The sequence below is a fragment of the Cebidichthys violaceus genome, unplaced genomic scaffold (assembly GCF_023349555.1).
Source record: "Cebidichthys violaceus isolate CVI_PGR_0920_01 unplaced genomic scaffold, fCebVio1.0.p SCAF_13, whole genome shotgun sequence".
Lineage (NCBI taxonomy): Eukaryota > Metazoa > Chordata > Actinopteri > Perciformes > Stichaeidae > Cebidichthys > Cebidichthys violaceus.
Genome location: NW_027176296.1, coordinates 9,527,114 through 9,548,083, shown reverse-complemented (window position 1 = coordinate 9,548,083; position 20,970 = coordinate 9,527,114). Strand labels below are relative to the sequence as shown.

Sequence of the window (20,970 nt, the reverse complement as noted above, 5' to 3'; positions counted from 1 at the left end):
GCAATAACTATGGCCATCATCTCACATTCTCACATGTAAACACAGATAAATCATCGCTGAGTCTTTTCCCACACTCATAATGGAACTCTGGGATTACTGCTGCTGCTGCTGTTCTACCAGTTTTAGGGTCTTTCAATCCATCTGTATGAATCTGTATATAATTGTGGTAATTCCTCCTGATGTATGACTTGAAGATCTTACAGTTTCCCTCACATTCGTCTCTCATCAGTTCAAGGAGGCCAAGATCAATTTCAGGCTGTGGCAGTAACCAAGGAGGAATTGCTGGCAGAACCACAGTTGGAGAATAACTTCTATCCAGTAAACCTAATTCACTAGCCTCCTTAGCAACCCAACCAAAGCTCTTTGTTGGCCTTTTTTCATGTTCCCAGCATGGCTCAAATGCACTTATTGTTGGATGGTATGTCATCATGATCTATATTCTTCTCAATTCCAATGGCATTTCCCCCATTTCTACCTGCATGTTGTTTTAAAGACCCCACTACATATTCTTAATGCTTGTGCTTGTATTACATCCAATTTTCCCAATAAGGTTTTAGACACCGACCTATATGCCACACAGCCATAGTCTATTACTGATCTTATCAGACCATAGCTTTCAAAACAGACCTGTCAGCTCCCCACTCTGTTCCCACCAAGCATCTCATTACATTTAAAACCTTTTTACATTTATTTACCATTTTATCAATATATACATTCCAGATGAGCCTAGCATCAAACCACATTCCTAAAAATGTGTACAAGTCCATCCTTTTCAGCTCGTTACCATATAATACATTTTGACCTCTGTTCCAATTTTCTTTCTTGTAAAGAAAAGGGTATTTGTTTTTTCCACTGAAAATTTAAATCCCCATTCCAATGACCGCTGTTCCACTCTTTTGATTGTTTCACAACATATTCCACATTCCTACCTCTTTTCCACAGTGCCCCATCATTTGCAAATAAAGATCACCTTATATTTTGTCCAACATTTTCATATACATCATCAATCATTATCGAAAACAATAAAGGACTAATCACACTTCCTTGTGGTGTTCCATTGTCCACCAAATGGCTGGCCGACAAACACCTTCCCACTCTCACTTCTATAGAGCGACCAAACAAACGCTTTTTTAACCCATCTGAACATTTTACCCGATATATCTTTTAATTTTAATTAATAGTCCCTCTTTCCACAATAAATCGTATGATGCATGGCTTTTTTCCACATCAAAAAATACTGCTACCACTACCTCCTTATTCACTTGAGCCTTCCTCAGCTCTGCTGCTAGACATGCTATTGGATCCACTGTTCCCCTTCCTTTTCTAAATCCACTTTGATATTTTGACTTAAGATTCCTTGTTTCCAAATAATATGTTAGTCTTTCTGTGATAATTCGCTCCATGATTTTACACATGTGGGAAGTCAATGCTATTGGTCTATAGTTAGATGGATTGGTGGGATCTTTTCCTGGTTTCCTGATTGGTACTAATTGCTTGTTTCCAAAGTCCTGGTAATTTTCCTTCCTGTTAAAACTTTGTTGTACAAATGAAAAATCACCTCTAATGCTAAATCAGACAGATGGTTCAACATAATGTAGCAAATCTGATCTTTACCTGGAGCAGTTAGACCTGATTTAGCCCTTTGTATTTCTTCCAAAGTGAAGGGAGCATTAATTGCATCTTCCCTCTTTTCATCTGATTCCAACAATTCTTTAATTGCTTCACTTGTTCTGTGTCTTCCACTTAAACCCTCCTCTGACATATTTCCAGAACTATGGACCTCAATCAGTGCTTTAGCTAACATTTCTGCCTTTGCTTCATCACTCCGCCATTTTACAATACTGGATACCCCCACTCCCGTTTTACACCACTCATTTTCTTTATCATTCCCCAAACTTGATTAATTGAATTGCTTCTCCCTATTGTGTTACAAAATTATCTCCAATACTTCCTTTTAGTTTCTTTGATAGTTTTTCATACTACTGCTTGCATCCTCTTGTACTCTATTACATTTTTGACATTGTGGGTGTTTTTTTAAAACCTTAAAAGCCTTATTCCGTTTCTTTATTACCTCACTGCACTCATCATTCCACCTTGGAACTAAATTCCCATACTCATGTTACCCTCCACATTTCCCACACTTTTGTTTCTCTTTGCACCCTGCTGCAATATGTTACATTACATTACATTACAGTCATTTAGCAGACGCTTTTATCCAAAGCGACTTACAATAAGTGCATTCAACATTGGTAATCAAAAGAACTACTAGTCACCAGAAGTGATAAGTACAATTCCTTTTCCAAACAAGCATCTAAGAGCATGAAGCAGAGCATAACTCAGAGCCAAAGTACAGTGCAGAAACAAGAAAAACAGTTAGTGCTATAAGTAATACGAATACAATAAGTGCAACAAGCTAGTATGAATACAATAAGTGTTAAGTGGAAGGCTCAGGGTAGCGCTTCCTGAAGAGGTGGGTTTTTATATTTTTGGCATTTGAAACACCTCAAAGGTGGTGGGACACAGTGATGGCTGGTGAAACATTTTCTAGGTAGGGCTGTGCCACATCCAATTAATTTCAGCAAACATCCCAGTATGATTTAATGCAAAAAAATGAAGGTATCAAAAATGCATTATTACTTTGCAGTTAAATATTTAACATTTATTCCAACACGAACAGAAGCAGTAAATAACACTTTGACAAACACGTCAGGACATCTTATTTTTGTCACCCTCACAGGCACTTCAGTATAATCACATCATATTATATATATATTCAGTATAATATAAAACACACACACATGTACAGTATATATATATATAACATATAATATAATAGAACATTTTTATTTATTGAGACGCCCCCATAGACCTTGGGAGATAAAGATCAGTAGAAGTAAACATGAAGTGCAATTAGGAATAGTGTTAAATTAAGCTACGATGAGTTTTCACTGTTAATTTACAGATCACAATTAAATGTTGATGCCTCTATGACCAAATTAGGCAAATGAGACTGAGGACAACGATGTAAAAGAAAATATGTTCACTTTGCCTAATATGGCTAACTTGACAGAGTTAACTATGTACATATACAGAGATGGGCAGTATTTCTATTACTTGTATTTGAAATACGTATTTCAATTACTTTTGAGTATTGTTTAATTTGTATTTGATAGGGCCGATAAAAAATCTAACGTAATTAGTAACAAAATACTTTAGAGTGGAGTAATTTTGTATTTAAAATACTCAAAATACTTTCTCCACGAATCAAAAAATAGTTCACGAGTTCAGTGTTCAGATCTTCAAGTTCAACGGATTGTCTGTCAAGGTAAATATTTGATCTGAGTGTGACAGATGTCAACTAGCTTGATGTATAATTTATGTCTGGGTCTGGCTACATAGCCTATTGTATACACATGGTGATGGTTATAATGTCAAGCTAGCGATCGATGCTAACATGCTAATGACATTAGCATGCTGTCTAGGCTAGTGCATAGCCAGTGTTTAGCAAGTTAACTTATCAGTGGAGTAGCTAACTATAGGAAGAGGGAGATTGGGAGCTTGTATGTTCATGATAACCTTATCAAGAGACGTCTGACCATCTAATCTTGCACTGTATTACAAGTTATGCTGTATCTTCTCAATGTGAATGTCATAATGCCATATCAGTTACTGGCAGATAATATAGTTCAGTTAGCCAGGCTATGACAGTAGATGTCCATTTGTTAAAAAAAACAAAAAACATTAAATATCCAATTTATTTTATTTAAAAGGCATATTATGAAAGTATTCTTAGTTTTATTATTTCATACATTCTACAGTTGGTCAGGTTGACAACATGTCTCAGTACAGTCATTTATTTAGGCTCTTTACCTGTGTACAACTGGTTTTAATTCTATATTTTGCTTTTATAGTATACATAGGCCTAATGTTTGATGCTATTCATATGTGATGAATATGTTCTTGTTGATACAAAGCCAAAGTTTATGGGCTGATAAGTCCCATTAATATATATATATATATATATATATATATATATATATATATATATATATATATATATATATATATATATATATAATCAATCAAGTTGTTGTCTTTTAATAGCTTTGCTTAGTTACACTGACATTCTGTGACTGTTCTTCCTTTTTGTGAGGTTCACCAGAGCTTTGTGTACATTATATAGCCCAAACCTGCTCTGCTATACCAAATTGTGAGAAAACAGAAAATCCCGAAAAAAGTATTTCCTATATTTTAAATGACAAAAGTTACATTTTCTGGCACCAGTATTTTGTGTTTTCTTTTAATACATTTATTTGAGGGGTATTTTGTATCAAAATACATTTTTATGTATTTTTGCCCATCTCTGTACATATACATGGATAACTCTGTCAAGCATATAGCTTGACAGAGTGATATAGCTATATGTATATATATATAAAATTATTTATTTATAACTATATATCCATTTCTCATATCCATCACTCCCGTAACTGTCCATGCTGGATCTGTCCCCGTTGTTTTAAAAAGCTAAATAAGTTATTAGCATGACTGCATCGAGCTAGCCAGACCTTTCTGGTGTACAGTAGCCAGACCTTTCTGGCTACTAGAAAAGCTTCGCATGGACTGCTTCCCTTTCCCGCTAGTCTGCTGTCTGATTGTGAGGTCAGGTTGATCTGGAAGAAAAGCATATATTTTGCGCAGATATCATATTTTACACATATACAAATAAAGTATGTTGCACTTGGAACCTCATTTTGAATTATTTGTGACAACAGAACCTTGGCAAAAGATTTAGTAATCCATGTGCATTTTATGTAAACATACTTGTGTTATGACACATACTAGTGTGGTTGGGACTAGTGCTACTAGTGTATACCGGTTCAACCGGTACTATTCCCTCCCATCCTTACCAGCTCTCTGCTGCTGTACGAGCTCGCGCCAACTGCTGGGAGCTGATTGGCTGCCCCCCCCCCCCCCCCCCCCCCCCCCCACACACACACACACACACACACACACACACACACACTCTCGCTCTCCTGTAACCACTGGCAACCAAACAGTAAAACAGTAATACCGCGTGAGGATTTCAGTTGCAGTGGTCTAACGAACGGATGTACACCATAAAACTGTATGTCAGCGGGGGGACTCAATTCTGTTTTCACAGCTAAAGTAAATTTAAACAGACTCTCATATTCTAGGATCCTTCTTTTAAGGTAAAGTAAAAATGACAAGACAGTTCTCTTTTCCTCCAGAAGATGTCGCCACATGCTTTGATAATGATTATTAGAGCAAGCCACTCTTCTGTCATTGTGGGTAGTGTGTGAATTGAAATGTTCACTCTGACAGTTGGTCAATCAAATAGAAATATATGTAGATAAAAGTATAGAGTTTGGTGTTTTGAGGAGAAAGGTAACACTGTGTTGTACGAAACTTTCTCCCTCTCATTAGTGGAGCTATTCTAAGAGCAAGGATGCCACGTAAGTCCAAAAGTGCAAGAAGCAGTGCAGGCAGTAAGGGGAAAGATAAAGGTGAGTGTCTTAATATTAGTAGAGTGTTAATGTGTTTAAATGTATGCATGTTTGTCTCAGGACGATCAAATGGAGAGGCACAGTAAATGAAAAGGTGAACTGACTGTTACTTCCCATTTAGGCAAAATTATTCAGTCACCTGCACATGTGGAAAAGCCTAATTTAACTTTTTTACTTGTGTATTTACCCATCCTGAACTGATATGTAGATGAGACAATAAAAAAAAATACCTTTCATTCCTTAAGTATTTACTTAAAACGTAGTGCATTCACATTCAGATATCAACTTGAAAAAGATGAACAATTTCAGTAAAACTGGGGGGTAAACTGAGCATAGTGTTTGCTACACTCTGTATAGATGCAACCATCTAAAAGTAAGTTCAGATCCTAAAGGGAATTTGAATTGGCTTAGATTATATTAACTAGAAGTCTCGTAAATCTTACATGGCCTTTACAGATAACTAAAGTCTTTGTATTTGATTACCTTCATTTATTTGATAGGGCAGGGTTCTTTTTATGAACGCTATATTTATTCAGATTCTTCTTGGATATTGTATGTCACCTAAATCTGACTTTGAAGTAGAGATGTAACAAGCATTGCTAAAACTAATACTCACACTTGTCTTTGAGGAGTTGAAAAAACTATATGCATTCTTCTGATCTTGAGCATAGCCTTTGGACATGCTCTCTACTCAGCTGTGGGTCCCATTGTCATGGTCTAAGTTTACTGTCAGCATACCAGCCCCGAAGACATGCTTTTGGTTAAATGCATCACCAAATGTATCTTTTTACTATAGATTAGATCATTGGCTCTTGTTCGAGTTAAAATTGATGGTGTTAAGAGTCCTTGGATTCAGATCTGTTTTGCTTGTTTATTCATTAATTTCACCCATTTCCATTTTATACAGCCAGCAATATAAATTCAAGTCTGTTAGATCTCCTAATTGAACACATCCTAAAAAGTTTTACTCTAACCATAACCTAACTCTGAGTCTTAACTTAACCTAAAACCAAGTCTTAACCCTAACATTTAATCAACACAAATATAAATGCAGGTTTTTTTCACCTCTGAACCGATTTCTCAAGGACCTTGATGATATAAGTGACAGGTAATCTTATCAGCTGATAAATCCCTATTGTTCACACGTAAATTCTTCAGTAGTATCAACAGAGATTAAAACAAAGTGCTATATTTATAGTGTACTGTGGTACATTAAACACATCTTACAGTGTGCAGTCAAAATGCTAGCTGTGAGTGGATTATGCAAGTGAAAAGAAGCCAGACAAAAGTCAATATCTCTTCAACCCAGCCAACAGAGTTTGATTCCATTCTTTAGGGTTAGGGAACATTGAACATAGTGCTCTCTTCGTCACTTAAGCAAATATTTCCCATGAATACAAGTACCATAGTTGACGCTTAACTGTGTGAACTGAAGGGTGTTAGTTTCCACTACAATGATTTGGCGTGAGGCCTAACTGGTGTGAGTGGGAAAGGTTGACACACCCAGCTGGGAAGTGGTTTCTCAAGCTGTACTTTAGCATTCCCCGCATCCCCTCAGCAACCTCGTGGAAAGACTTTGAAACTATCATTATGCAGAGCCCTGTTGACTGTAGTGCGCCCTGGACTAAGCATGGCCTTAGATATGAAGAAGTCTGCATCGATTGTTTACTAAGAAAAAGTGGTGCAGTGCTACAGTTTTATATCGTAACGATCCTGGTTAAATGTCTGTAACTGAGCAGATTATGTCTTGAGTTGCTGCATTATAGATATCTTTTAGATGTGCAGACGATGACAGCAATTTGTTTTGTACAGTCTGCAGAATAGATACACCACATGACTATTAAACACATGGCTAATTATTATCATTGTCAACACCATACAGTGTCAAATGTTCTGGTTTCTGACAAAAACACCTCGCATTGTGATTTCAGATTGAACCTAAAGATTGACTTTTATGAGGCCTTTTACTTTATAGTGAATATAGTATCGTATATATACAGTATATATACTGGCAGGAGAGGAGGACACAGTGTTTCTGGGTAAATTCACCAGAGTTTCCTTTCTTGTTTGTTTACATTATTTTGATATGGGGCTTCTTGCTTTCAGATCTATAAACAATATTGTTTTAGATCAACATTGCTTGGCCCAAGTTACTGTAACATGTGTAAATGTATTTCTAAAAGTCAAAAGTCTCAAAACATCAAAACATTCCTAGCTCTAGTGATTTTTTTTTTTTTTAAATGTGAGTACCATTAGCATCTTGAAAAGGGACCAACAAGTGATGCCATCATTGAGTAATTCATCCGATGTTCTTAATGTTCTGTCTTCACTAGAGAGGTTTGAATCTAGCTCATTTGTATGTATACTTCTTCTCTCTACCATCTTTCTTGTCTGTATCGATTGTGTACTCTCTCACCAAGGCCACCCCGATGATATCGTCCCCATGCTCCTGACATCAGCCACCCAGGAGCTCTTTGGTTGCCGCGCTGATGAGGACGTCACGGGGGAGAGTCCTTACAAGCTGCTGAAAAAAGACGACATAATACAGGACTTTAAGACAAGAGCCGCAGTGTCCGATTTCAGGCCTGTGAAGCAGATTGTGCTGGTGAGGCTGATCCATTGTCATAGAGATCACTCAGACAATACCCCCAAGACACTGTGATGTTCCACAGACCCCAAGTTAAGGGCTGTGGGAACAGACAGAGTAACCAGTTCAACCACATTCCCCCTCTATCTCTGAGCAAAATTAATTATATGAGAACCACCACCTCTTGCTTTTAGCATTTGTGTCCATTCTGCCACAACACACTACTCTAAAAACATAAACTCAAACTTAAAACTTAATGAGACCAGAGAGCACCCTAAGGGAGCCATAAAGGCTCATCTGTTCTAAGTCCTTTATAATGTTCTTCTTATTTGAGACTAAGCCAAGGCCTTACCGTGTGTGGTTTTCTGTTCATAAAGTCCACAACATCAGTTCTCAAGTCTGAAATCTACATCTCACTCTGTCATCTACTATCTCGACCAAATGGCTGCTGTACAAAGTTGCCAGAATCAATTAAATACACTACATTCATTATTTATACAGACACATTGGCATGAAGAAGCTGAATGTTGTCAATTCTTAATTTTTTTTTATCCGACAGGATTACCCAGAGGATGAGCTCCTGCTGGTTTTTGACAAGGACTTCATCTATGGCCAGAGGTTCTACCTGGTTGTGACACCCGAAGCTAAGGAAAGAATCTTAAACGTAGGTAGACGTAGTTTTGGTTTGGGTAACAAGGTTTACTTTTTCCTTTTGTTCTAACTCATATTCTGTCCACTACTTGGTCTTTGAAGTGTGGTGCAGTAGGGTTTCTACAATAACTAAATATGTAAATATGACTAATTATGAAAATAAATGTGCCAGTCATTTAGCATGCAGTGTGGCACCAATATTTTGTTTCAATTTTATTCTGGTTTAATCCTGTAGGCAGGAATGTTCACTATTATTTACTTTCCTTTTATATTCGAGGTATGTACACTATTTTAATCAGTCACGCTATGAGGGCCGATTTCATGTTTAACAATAAAAAAATTCATACTTATCTTCCACTTTTGTGTGTTTCATGTTCTTTGTACTGGATAATCTTGTAATGGTCTCCAGGTTGTGCAGCCACCAGAGCCTGAGACACCAGAAGTCATTGAAACCCCAGAACCATCTCTTAGCAGTGAGCAGGAAATAGATGAGGAATCTGTCAAGGAGACCAGAGAAAAGGTACTGCAGTATATAACAAACACATTACATTTGCATATGACATCTGGATTTTTCCCATTCACCCTTGTCCTATCATTAAACCTTTCTTTTCTGTCTACGTTTTCTCATCAGCTGTGCTACAAGTTCTCCAGAGTGAGGAGGAAGTTTGGGGCACCAGTTGTTTTTTCTGATTCCATCACAACACTCGTAAATTGTCCATCCTACCCAGACAGCAAATTCAGCATCAAACTGATGCAGAGGGACTGCGGGAGTCAGGCTGCAGCCAGACTGCGAAGCAGCAGTGCTCAGACACAGTGGTATGCCAGCAAATCAGTACACATAAAATTGACTTGTTCCATGGGGGGGGGGGGGCGGCACTTACAGGTCCTGCCAACACCTCAATGCTTTAAGAAAATAAGATATTAACACTGAATGCAATATTAAATACTTTGTGAGACAAGCATTTTTCTGCATTAATCCGACATATTCATGAAATGTGCATTTGCCATGTACCATTTATTTCTCTTTATTATTTTAATAGTAACTCCATCTGCACAAACTTATTGTAAAGTTATTTGTCCACTTTACAGGATGATGCTGAGGAATATGTCTACCCAGTACACGCCAAGAGAGTTGAGTTCTGAAGAAAAAGAGAAGATCCTCCAGTCTGACAGTATGAAGAATTTCTGCAAATTAGTGACCCCAAGGTAAGATGACATATTCCTGAAATTCATGGTGTCTTCTGTCTGCTGTCTAAGGGTGTATTGTATAGGAAGACTGATAGCCAACCCAAACTTGTAAATGACTGTATCAGCCTCAGGGTTCTCAAACCCATCCATTATTACACCTGTGGGAGCATAAGAATATTCAAAAACAATACCTTTAGAAGGCATTCACCTTGTCAATGTGCTAGATTTTGAGATGTTATAGTTTCCTTCACAGCCCAGACTTTGGGTCTCAAATGAAAGTTTCAATTATACATTGTAATCTTACACTTTACCCTCAACCCTCCTTTGTGTCCAGGTAAGCAATAAGGAGTATTAGAAAATGTTATACTGTAGCTATGAAGAGATTTGATGGAGGAAAACAAAACATAATGCACAGGTTTTGCCAGATCTGACATAGTTATATTTTGTTTGTTTTTTGCAGAATGTTGCAGGCCCTTCAGGAGGAAAGTATCATGAATGTGTTCTTTGATGACTGGAAGGCTCTGGGGACAGCAGTTGAAGACATTGTCTGGTCTGGGGAGGATTTCAAAGATTTGAGGTTTTATCGGGGCTTCTCAGACCAGAACTACACCAAGGACAAGAAAATCAGCAGCATCAATTGGCACCCTACTATCTACGGTAATGTGAAAACAGCTCAGGCAGTGGAAAGTTTTGTCCAGAAGATTTGAGCAGTAGACATTTTCTCACACAAAAATATTCACCAAAATACTTTATAGCATTAACTCCCTCAATACTTGACAAATAATGGTTTTAAATGTCTATCTGGTAGAAAAATGTCGACAAAGATAGTGTTGACAATGCTGGCAACAAATATAACAAAAATAAATTACATTGATTCTCTCTGCAGTATTTTAATTTGACATTCCATCCATTGTAAAAGCATTAATTTTCTTCACCGCTGCTTTGTAATGTTGCTTAGCTGTCATCACCCACAGAGTAGGCTTCCAGCAAGATCGAGAATTATAATATCAGTGTCAAAACTATGATCACTGTGAACATATGTTATTCAAAGGGGGATCAGATTTAAGTCCACCAGTTTCTCAATCAGTAAAGTTAAACCCTACTGATACATTGTATGATGTGTTTTTTTAATGTGATAGGTGTGATTGCTGTGGCTTTGACAGAAAAAAGGCAGGAGCAGGAGCCCACAACGTTTGCCTCCAAAGATTCTCTCATTCTCTTTTACAGTTTCTCCGACATCTATAATGCCCAGGTATGGAAACTTATACTTATAAGTATTTGGGACCGCCTGAGTGAATGTGGAGAGTGTACAAGCTGGAAAAGAAATTGAAAAGACCATATTTCTATGTCTCTCATTGACAGCACATAAGCTCATTTTCACCTCATATCCATTTGAGACACACTTTGATACAAAAATTACTGAAAGGATTTGCTTACTCCTGTCATTTAAGTCTTTTATTTGACTTAGCAAAATTTGAGAGGCTCTATTGATTTGACAGAGGAGCTAAATCAATGAAACTGAGCTGCTAAACCACTCAAAAGTAATATGAGTTCTGAATGACGTATGCCTTCACTGGTGCATGCGTCATGCTTTGGTTTCACTGTCTGCTGGAGCAGTGATCAAAGGGGAAAAGGGTACTGTGTAGAGGAAACCAGAGACATCATATAGTTTAAATAAATATATTTATTTAGTGTGGGGAGTAAAGTGCTGTAGTTCAGTGTTGCAGCTCATTTTAAACATGATGCCGAAAAATTACTTCTCTTTTTTCCCCTTATGCCTGATGAAATGGAATCTACTGTACACACTTGGGTTTTGTGGATTTAAAGCTGAACTTTGAATGGGACTAGAATAAATACATATTCAGGATGGCAGGCACCCAAAACATGGAAATGTCTACTTTGAAATATAATATTTCTGCCCTGTGTATGTGGGTTTATGTGTTGTTTGCAGTTGCTGCTGGAGTGCCCAGGTGACATTTTTGCCTTTGAGTTTTGCCCTTCTGATCCAAATATTATCGTTGGGGGATGCAAGAATGGCCAGGTGCTGACTTTGACTCTGCTCTGCATCTCTGGTTTGCTGCATCTGCTGCCTTTTCTGCCTCGTAGTAGTTTTTGTATCCTATCACTTTTCCATGCCCCTCTTTCCATTATAAGGGAAAATTATTAAATTGATGTCCTGTACAATTCCAATTTCTTCTGTTGCTGTTTTCTCAGGTCGTGTTGTGGGACATTTCTGCTTACGTCACACACTTACAGGGAACACAACCTGATGAGGAGGTTTCTGTCAACACTGAGATATATGTAAGTACCCATATCCTTTCTCTAATGTGCACAATGTTGATACACTAACACATGGTGTTCTGTATCTGTGTTGGTGTATTACATATTGCATCAGTTACCGTAACTCTTTGGCTAGTAATGATGTCAGCTTGGTTTATTCAAGTATGGGTCTTCAGTGTATCAAAGCATGCAGCATATTTGCTGTAAAGACAGGCTGTGCTGTATGACAGAGTGAGATGATGATATGTTGACTCCTGAGTTCTGCCCTCATCCTCACTCTTTCATTAGGCGGGAATGAAGTGGCCTAATGGTCCTTTTCAAGCCAGCCACAGCTGTCAAGACTAGTTCCACAAACTTACTAATGCCAGGAGTAAATCTCAAAGAAAGTTCTACCATTAAGTGACTCCACTGCAAAAGAGAAACAAACACCACAGTCAGATTGAAGTGACCTAACTGAATACAAAAAAAGACTCTTGACTGAAGGCTTAAACTTCAAAGAGGGCTTCTCTTGTGGCTTAACATCATAGTAAACTAATATTGTCATGGCATAGCTGCCCTGTTTAGATGGCATTATGTGGAATAATAAAGAGAGGGAGTTAATGATAGGTGACACAAATCAGGGCTCAAATTTGTCCCACAATATTGCAAGTATATAAACTCCTTCATAGCCTGTTGAGATATCCACAGACCAAATATTAAAGCAGTTCTGTCGCTTAAAGACTGACCTCCACTGACATCTTCTGCTCGGCTGCTGTATTTAAATAGACATACAGTATATGCCCTCATCATGTAGCCCCCATTTGCTTTGTGTGTTTTTATTGCCTCTACAGTGGAACAGCTGTCTCCATCCCTGTCCTCACTACTTCCTTCTCTTGTGCTTTTCCCTCTACCACCCTCCGTACCTTTCTCTATTCTGTTTGTCCTTGTTTGCTTTTCATTCCCCAGAGTCAACAGCATCAGCTACTCCAGCTGTTACACAAGCCTTCCATCCTCCACCATAGTTTGTCCCCATAGAAGATAACACACAAGCAAATCAGATCACTCCCCTCCCTTGTGTTTGCAATGTACACATTGGCAGTTGTATTTGCTAAAAGGCTTTATTTCGATGTTGAGTGCTGTGAAAGCTGCCCTACACCAGCACCTGTTGCTAGCTTATCAGATGAACAAAGAATTAAAATCCTCCTTTATAGATTTCTGTTCTGTTCACACCCTTTAAATCTGCAGGTGCACAGCAGTGTCATTGAAAGTAATCCCTTTCCACATTCTGTACATGTTGCAAGATTGAAGGCACAATCTTTGAACTTCTGTGTTGCAGAATACATCATTTGTTAAAGTGTACTTAATTTGAATATCATGCTGGAGCGTTTTAGGATGGCTGTTTACTGCTGTATGAAGTCTTGATATTTAGATTGAATTGTCAAAGCTCACTGTACTCACTGTACATGCTGTGCCTTTTGTGTCTGACCTCCCACCAGTACATCAATGAGGAGAGAGAGAATAAGCCTCCTGTGGTGCCCTTCTGTGCAGTGTCTTTCATAGACAGCAGCCACAAAGCAGCAATTACTGATGTCCACTGGCTGCCACCAACATTTGAGGTACACAGAGCTGAAGGCCAGAGGGGCTGAAGGAGGAGTAACAACTGCAAATCTGACATTAAATAGTCAGAACACTGATCATGTAAAGAGTTAATTGACATTTTCCACCAGGAGTGCATTAGGTAGGTGCTGGAACCTTCTTTTGATCGCTATTTCATTTGGCCTATCTTGATTCGTAAAAGGTGTTTTGTGTGACTATACAGAAAAACATTCGTTAATGTTTTCTTTATCTCAAGCCTCTTTTATCATTTCTAAAGTAAACATTGTTGCATACTTAGGGCAACCAGAGTACATTTTAATTCTTCACATCTAAGCTCCAAATTGATAATAAAACATTAAACACGTAAAAAGTCAAGTATCTTATTGCTGTAATGATTTCAATATCTAGTTCTGGAATATTGACAGATATTTTATCTGGTTAAAAGCCACTTGAATGTAAATAAGTCTGACAGGAGGTAAGGTAATAGTGGAAGTAGTCAGGGCAGAGAAAAGGCTATGGAGGCTATAATGCAACATACTGAGGATATAATGATAGAAATTGCACAGGAAGGTACGGAAGGATAACACTGTTCCACTGCCACAAAATATTGCTTCTTTGTATTAAGATTTGTATCACACTGTTTTTTTTTAATCTGCAGAACTGCTGCTAGCTTTATTGCGCCCCTGCATCTAAAAATGTATTGACTAAGTGCTATTTGCCGAAGTGCTATTTGCTGCAGTGACACTATAGTGTTTGGTCTGTAACCCAGCATACGTATTATAGTGATAACTGTGAAATATAATGGAAGACGCCATAAAAAATACAGTAACATTGAACTATGGTCACACACAGATTCACTACCTTATAACAGTCCACAGAACCTAAGCATGTGGCTTAGAGTTTCTAAAATCTTGTTCCTAATGAAATAATGAATACATTATAATTCTGGTGTCCCACTGGTGCGTAACCCCCGTGACTACCACTGGCACTCATCTGTTATAAGGCAATCATCAAAGTGCACCAAAGCATATTTTCCATTATTATTAGCTCTTTACTAAGCTTGACAGACATTTGTTGATTTTGCGACTCTCTCTCATTAAGGTGACCAAGACGGGCTTACCAGTGGAGAACAAGTACAACATTTCTGCTCAGATTGTCACCTGCTCCCCTGACTGGTAGGTCTTACAGAAAATGGTAAATTAATGAAATGATTGCAGGTCAGATTACAGGTCCCACTAGAGTCTTTCTCTCTGTACTGTCCACTGCTTGCAGTTATTGACAGCCACCACATTTAGAGAAGATGCTGCTTTACACCTTTAGTTAGAGAATGAGAAAGCCTACATGTCTACAACAGAGTCTGTGTCAGTCAATATTCACGTTGTGTGTGTTTAATTATAAACAAAAGGATCAAGGGCTATGTTTATTTTTCATTTGTCTCCCTCTCCCTCTAAAGTGCTCTAATGTTCTGGGATGTGCGAGTACCAGACAGGAAGCAGAATGTGTATCAGAAGACACCCTACGGTGTCCCCAACACTTTCAAGCACCTGTACCGCACATGGAAGCCTCTGTTCAGGGTACTGCAGGGATTAAGGGTGCAATACAAAATGAATGTCGAGGGTCAAATCTAAATGTTAAGCTGTATATCACATTTCAGATCAGGTTTTTTATGAAGGCTTTGACTGATTCCCCAAAGTACAACATTTTAAACCACAATGTGAATGTGACATCATTTTCTACTTTATTTTTAAAGCTCTGTGTATGTGTATGTTTATTTAAGTATAGATTTATATGGATTCAAATTGGGCTCATTGAATGTATTTTAGTGTGCAGTTGCTTGCACATAGTTCTTATAGTTATTTCATATTATGTTTTGTCTCTGTCAGTATCTTCAAATGTCAAAAGTTGTCTTCTTCTCTGCCATGTGTCAGGTTTCCCTGCCAAAGATTGATACCAGTGGAGAATACGCTCCTCTGAAATTCAGCCTGGAACGTTCCACCTGTACAGCCAATACAGCCAGGACCACAGGTGAGGGATTTCACACAAATGAGCATTACTCAATTACAATCATTTGTACAATACATACTGTCAGGTGTTATTGTTGGATGCAAAGCACCTCTTAAAAGTGAGTTGTAATAACTCACTCACACACTCACTCAATCACCTTTAGAAAAAAAGGACAAATAAAGCAAAACTCAGTATGTGAATTTAAAATGAAAAACACAGAATTTCAAACATACACAAATGTACACTTACGGCAGCTATGAAATATCTAAAAAACTGCATTGCTCCTTTCTTGCAGTGTCAAAATTGCAGAAGCTAGTTGTCTTTAGTTGTGCTTTGGATGGTTGAGCACAGTGATCAGTGGGGTAGGGTTCACTCAGCTCTCAGGTACTCTCATTCTCTGTCTGTCTCCCTCTTCTCTCCTCTGGTTTCATAGCACTTTATTAAGTGATACTTCCAAAACAAGGCCCTCATAGTTGCAGAGCATTCGCCTCGCTGACTGTCAGCTCTTTGCAATATGCACAGGCTCCTTTAGGGCCACAAGATGATCGTGTGTGTCCTGGCTGGTCATGAAGAGACCTGTCTTTGTCTGGCTCAAGGTCTGCCTCTATAAACACAGCTTTGGTGGCTGGCGGTTATAGATATAATATGTTCACTAACTGAGGCAATAAATCTGTTGCAGCCCTCAGGCAGTCTGTTATTAGGCTTTTAATTAATCCCTGTGTGATTAATACTAAGCTACTTCAAATAATTGACTCATATTTATTGAGTCTACACTGTCTGCCTCTGAGCCCTATATTCAGCAAGTTTGTTCTCTCTGATGCTGAAGTCCCTTGCACTTACAGCAGTAGCCACTGTAGAAAAAGCTGCACCCTGTGCTTTTAACAGTACCACATGATTTTTGCGAGCAACCCCTCGTTGGGATTGAGCAACAGTTGAGCAGCAGTGCAGTGTGGTGAAAGTGAAACAATGTCTACATCTGTTGCTGTGCGATATCGTCTGTCTCACATCTTTACACACATCTCAACTGGGGGAAAGTGGATTTGGAAGATGTGTGATTGGGTAATCTGATCTGACCTTCAAGAGCCAATCTAACAGAGTGAAGCTGAGACTTGATTGGGAGCGGCCCGCTGATAAGAGGGTGTGAACGGAGAGTCCTGTACTGTCCCTGACCGACAGTTGGGCTTTTGTGATGGAAAAGGCTTCTTCCATCACTACCAGTCCTGCCGATCTCACCCCTCCCACCCTTCTCCCTTACTGTCTCCCTTCTTGCCACAATCCTCACTCCCACCTCCACCTCCTTTGTCTCCCGCTCCCCTCATATCCCCTCTTACCAACCCATTCACCTCAGCCATACCCCTCCCCACCTCCTCCTCTTTTGTCCGTCCTTCGTCTTGTTCATGGTCAGGTTACAGAGCAGGCAGCACCAATGCTGCTGTTCAATCTCTCTTGTTTCCCTTTACTTTAAATATATGCTTTTAATGTTCCTTGTCTTTCTTTGCCTAATGTTCATCCCCTTATGGTTGTGTTTTCCTTTGGTTTGGGATTATTTTTCCTTGCAAATAAGACCCAGACTTACTTTCTTTCTACACTCCACTGACAGAAGCAGCTAATGAAAATGATGACAGCTCAAAAGTCATCCCAGACTACAGCCAGCTCAGAGTGCCCTCAGCTAAGACACTCACTACTCTGGAAGATGTCAATACCAAACTCTTCATTGGAACAGAGGTAAACAAAACTAAGAAAAATAGGTTCCCGTGTTCACTTTTATCATGTTCCATGATGTGTATGTTTTTACTTCCAGTCAGGGGAGATTATTTACACTGACTGGAAACTGGTAAAGGACGAGTCTGGACGGCTGCACAGTGAGTATTCTGGTTTACTATTATTAAAGTCAGTTAAAGAAACATACGCTCATTTACTGTAAATCATGTATCATTGGCTTTCTTTGAAACTGACCAGAATGTGTTTGTTTTTTTAGCAGTTTAATATTATCAACAATAGTAATTGTATCCTCAAAGTCTTGAGACAAATGAAGCAATTGGCAATAATAGATTTAATCCTAGAAACAATTCTGCTCAAACTATAAAAGTTGTATAAATAGACTACTGTAAGGCAACTCTTTGGTTTGGCAGCCAATCTGAATGTAATCACCATGGCCATAGAGAGCACAGAGGGTTAATTGTTCCTTGTATTACATTGCCCTGTTGCTTCTGAGGGAGTAAATTACTGTCAAATATAAAGTGTGCCTTCTATTTCCATCTCTCCTCTCTCTCAGCTGCCAAGCCCCTCCACTGTTTCAGCATCCATCACTGGCTGGTGAATACCGTACAGCTGTCGCCCTTCTTCACAGACATTGTTTTGACTATAGGAAGCTGGAGCTTTGCCATCTGGAATGAAGGAGTCATGGTAAACACCTGTCACTTAAATTACCGTAGCAGACAATGCAACCAGTAAAAAGCATGCCCACATACTTGATTGAAATATAACGAAAATGGAATAAACACTAAAGATCTAGACTTTAAACATAATCAATGCCACATAGCAAAATAAAATGCATAATATATAACATATATCAGACCAGATTTGTTGCATTGTTGTTGCAAATGTGCGTTTGACGTCTTGTACTACGACATCCAGGATGGCCCCATCATTAAGTCACCAAACTTTGAGCACTGGTGCACTGTGGGATGCTGGTCCCTGTCCCGACCAGCTATCTTCTTCATTGGGAAAGAGAATGGCAGCATTGAGGTGTGGAACCTGCTGGAAAACACCAATGTACCTGCGCAGGTCCTCGCACAAGTCACCGATGCCAAGATTACCTGCATCAAACCCTGGATAGCCTCCTGTGAGTTCGTGACTTCTTTGGTGCACAGTCGAGTAGTAGCATACATGTATGTGTGGCTCCCTTAAAAATGCATTACTTGTTTTATTATGTTTTGATTCTAACTTTTGGGTCTCACACCCAAAGCACAAAGGTTTGCCTGAATGAGAAAGACATGGAAGTAAGCCTGTGACCTAGTTTAGGCATTAAACCTGAGTGTGCTGGATATATCATTCATACTTTATTTGTATGGCCTCTTTATTATAGGTTAGGGCCATTTGAATAAACAAAAATACATAAAAAATATTATAGGCAGTAAAACAATTTAAACCATTAAAAGAATGTAAGACATTAAATACATAACGGCCATAAAACATTATAGTATACTCTCTGGTGCATACCTGGAAACTCTCTTGCTGCTGCTGCTACTCAGATATGGACTGGGCCTTCCTCTCTGTCTGTTTTATTAATATTTTGTATATAAGTTCCTTGTTGCAAGATTTTTTTGAACCATGAAGCTCATTTACTGGACATTTTTTGTACATACAGCCAAGCAGCACTTCCTGGCTGTGACGGATGAGCTTGGAATGCTCAAAGTTTTTGAACTCCCAAAGGCACTCTGTGTTCCCTCCTGGAATGAGGTAAGACAGTCCAATCACCTACTATGTACTCACTTTAAAAGACATTATGAGTTGTCTAGTTACTTATTATTTTGCAAAAATAAATAATAATGTACCCTTGGTCAAGGTAAACAATTAGGTAACATATCCAACACTGCAGCATGGCAACACAAGTTTTATTTAAGGTTTCTGTTTTCTGCTTTATTACATTGATATTAAGCTAGTACAAAATGGTTGTGTTTATGGGCTATTGTGTTATTAGCCATGAGTTTGTTTAACGGAAGCCTGCTAACAAGTGCCTTTGTCTTTTGTCTGTATGCAGAGTCTGAGAGTGCTGAAAGTGTTTGAGGTTCAGGAAGAACGGTTGAAGGATCTTGTGAGGTGTAGGGAACTGTGGGCAAAAGAGCAGAAGGAAGCTGAAGAGCTTAAGAAGAGAACGGTGAGCTGACTGTAGAAAGAATGAAGAGGCTGTTTGTGCTCTCCCAACCATCAATATTGGCCTTTAAAGTGGCCTTGAATGAGACCTTGTGTCCTCTGCTACACTCTAACCTCACTGACAGCCACTTGTCTTACCGAACAGTCTGAATGTACAGTGATACCAACACATGTTTGTTATTGCCCCAGTTAAAAGTGTGTACACCAGTTAAAAGTTGATGATGGAAAAGATGTAGTAGGTCATCTCTCTCTCTCTCTCTCTCTCTCTCTCTCTCTCTCTCTCTCTCTCTCTCTCTCTCTAGATTTTGCTTTGTTGCAGTAATCTCAGATTTGTTTATGTGTTTGTGGATATTCTCGTCTTGCTCCTCCAATCATTTTTCACAAACGCTGTTATGTTCACTTCCAGACTTTGTGGTCACATGACGACTCAGAAATATAATAGACAAAACTGTACGATACTGTTTTTCGGCGCTGACAGTGTGAATGCTTGTGTATAAGCTTGTGAGCGTGTAGGTGGACATGTGCATAATTGTGTACTGTATTTGTCTCGTTTGGTCATGATTACGATGAATGAATAAAAATGATCATTTACATATATTTAGCAATATTATAAGACAGTACTTTTTTTAACCCGGCAAAATTGTAACTTGTAAATAATAGGAATTTGCTCAAACTGATTATAACTAATTTAATGTGAATACTTTATGAGACTAATGTTGTCTTCAATTTAAGTGTTCTTTTAGGACTGCTGGATGATGTACATCATGTAACATCAAGGGGCTGTAATTCAGAGGCAAAATGTAGTTGAAAGTGCAGCTTCATAACATGTTACCTAGATATGACCTTAACATTTATGCTTCAAAGAGAGGAAATTGTCAGGTCTTTGGTAAGGAGACGTTTTAAAATGCCTTGTTGTTCGCTACATAATGTTGATGACTCTGATTTTTCCATGATCTTTGTCTCCAGGAGCATGACGTGCTACTCAAACCCCTTAGGGAGGAGGAAGAGCACAAGATGCTGGAAGAAAGCATTATGAAGGGCCTGGGCCTGTGGCCAGCTACTGCTGACAAACAAGATGCCTGAATCACATACATTCACACACACACACACACACACACACTCTCTCTCTCTTTCTCTCTCTCTCTCTCTCTCGCACTCTCTCTCTCTCTCTTTCTCATACTAAAGAAAAAACACAAATCATAACTTCAGAACCAGATGTTTTGGGTTTGTTTTTTTGCTTGAATTAGTTTTGTTGTAATTTTTGATAAACTGTAAACGGAA

General features: G+C 38.6%; 1 protein-coding gene across 1 annotated transcript; it reads left to right on the top strand.

Annotated features, from left to right (window-relative positions):
* The first annotated feature begins 5,145 nt into the window (after positions 1 to 5,145).
* dnai3 (dynein axonemal intermediate chain 3) lies at positions 5,146 to 20,960 on the top strand. The gene is made up of 22 exons (XM_068707156.1): positions 5,146 to 5,213; positions 5,449 to 5,528; positions 7,949 to 8,133; positions 8,675 to 8,779; positions 9,176 to 9,286; positions 9,398 to 9,582; positions 9,856 to 9,972; positions 10,415 to 10,611; positions 11,094 to 11,206; positions 11,906 to 11,995; positions 12,169 to 12,255; positions 13,710 to 13,829; positions 14,911 to 14,984; positions 15,263 to 15,383; positions 15,738 to 15,834; positions 17,414 to 17,538; positions 17,615 to 17,675; positions 18,089 to 18,219; positions 18,451 to 18,658; positions 19,184 to 19,275; positions 19,577 to 19,693; positions 20,656 to 20,960. Exons 2-22 carry the CDS (start codon positions 5,471 to 5,473, stop codon positions 20,770 to 20,772), a joined length of 2,511 nt encoding a protein of 836 aa, XP_068563257.1. The 5' UTR covers positions 5,146 to 5,213; positions 5,449 to 5,470; the 3' UTR covers positions 20,773 to 20,960.
* Positions 20,961 to 20,970: the final 10 nt, after the last annotated feature.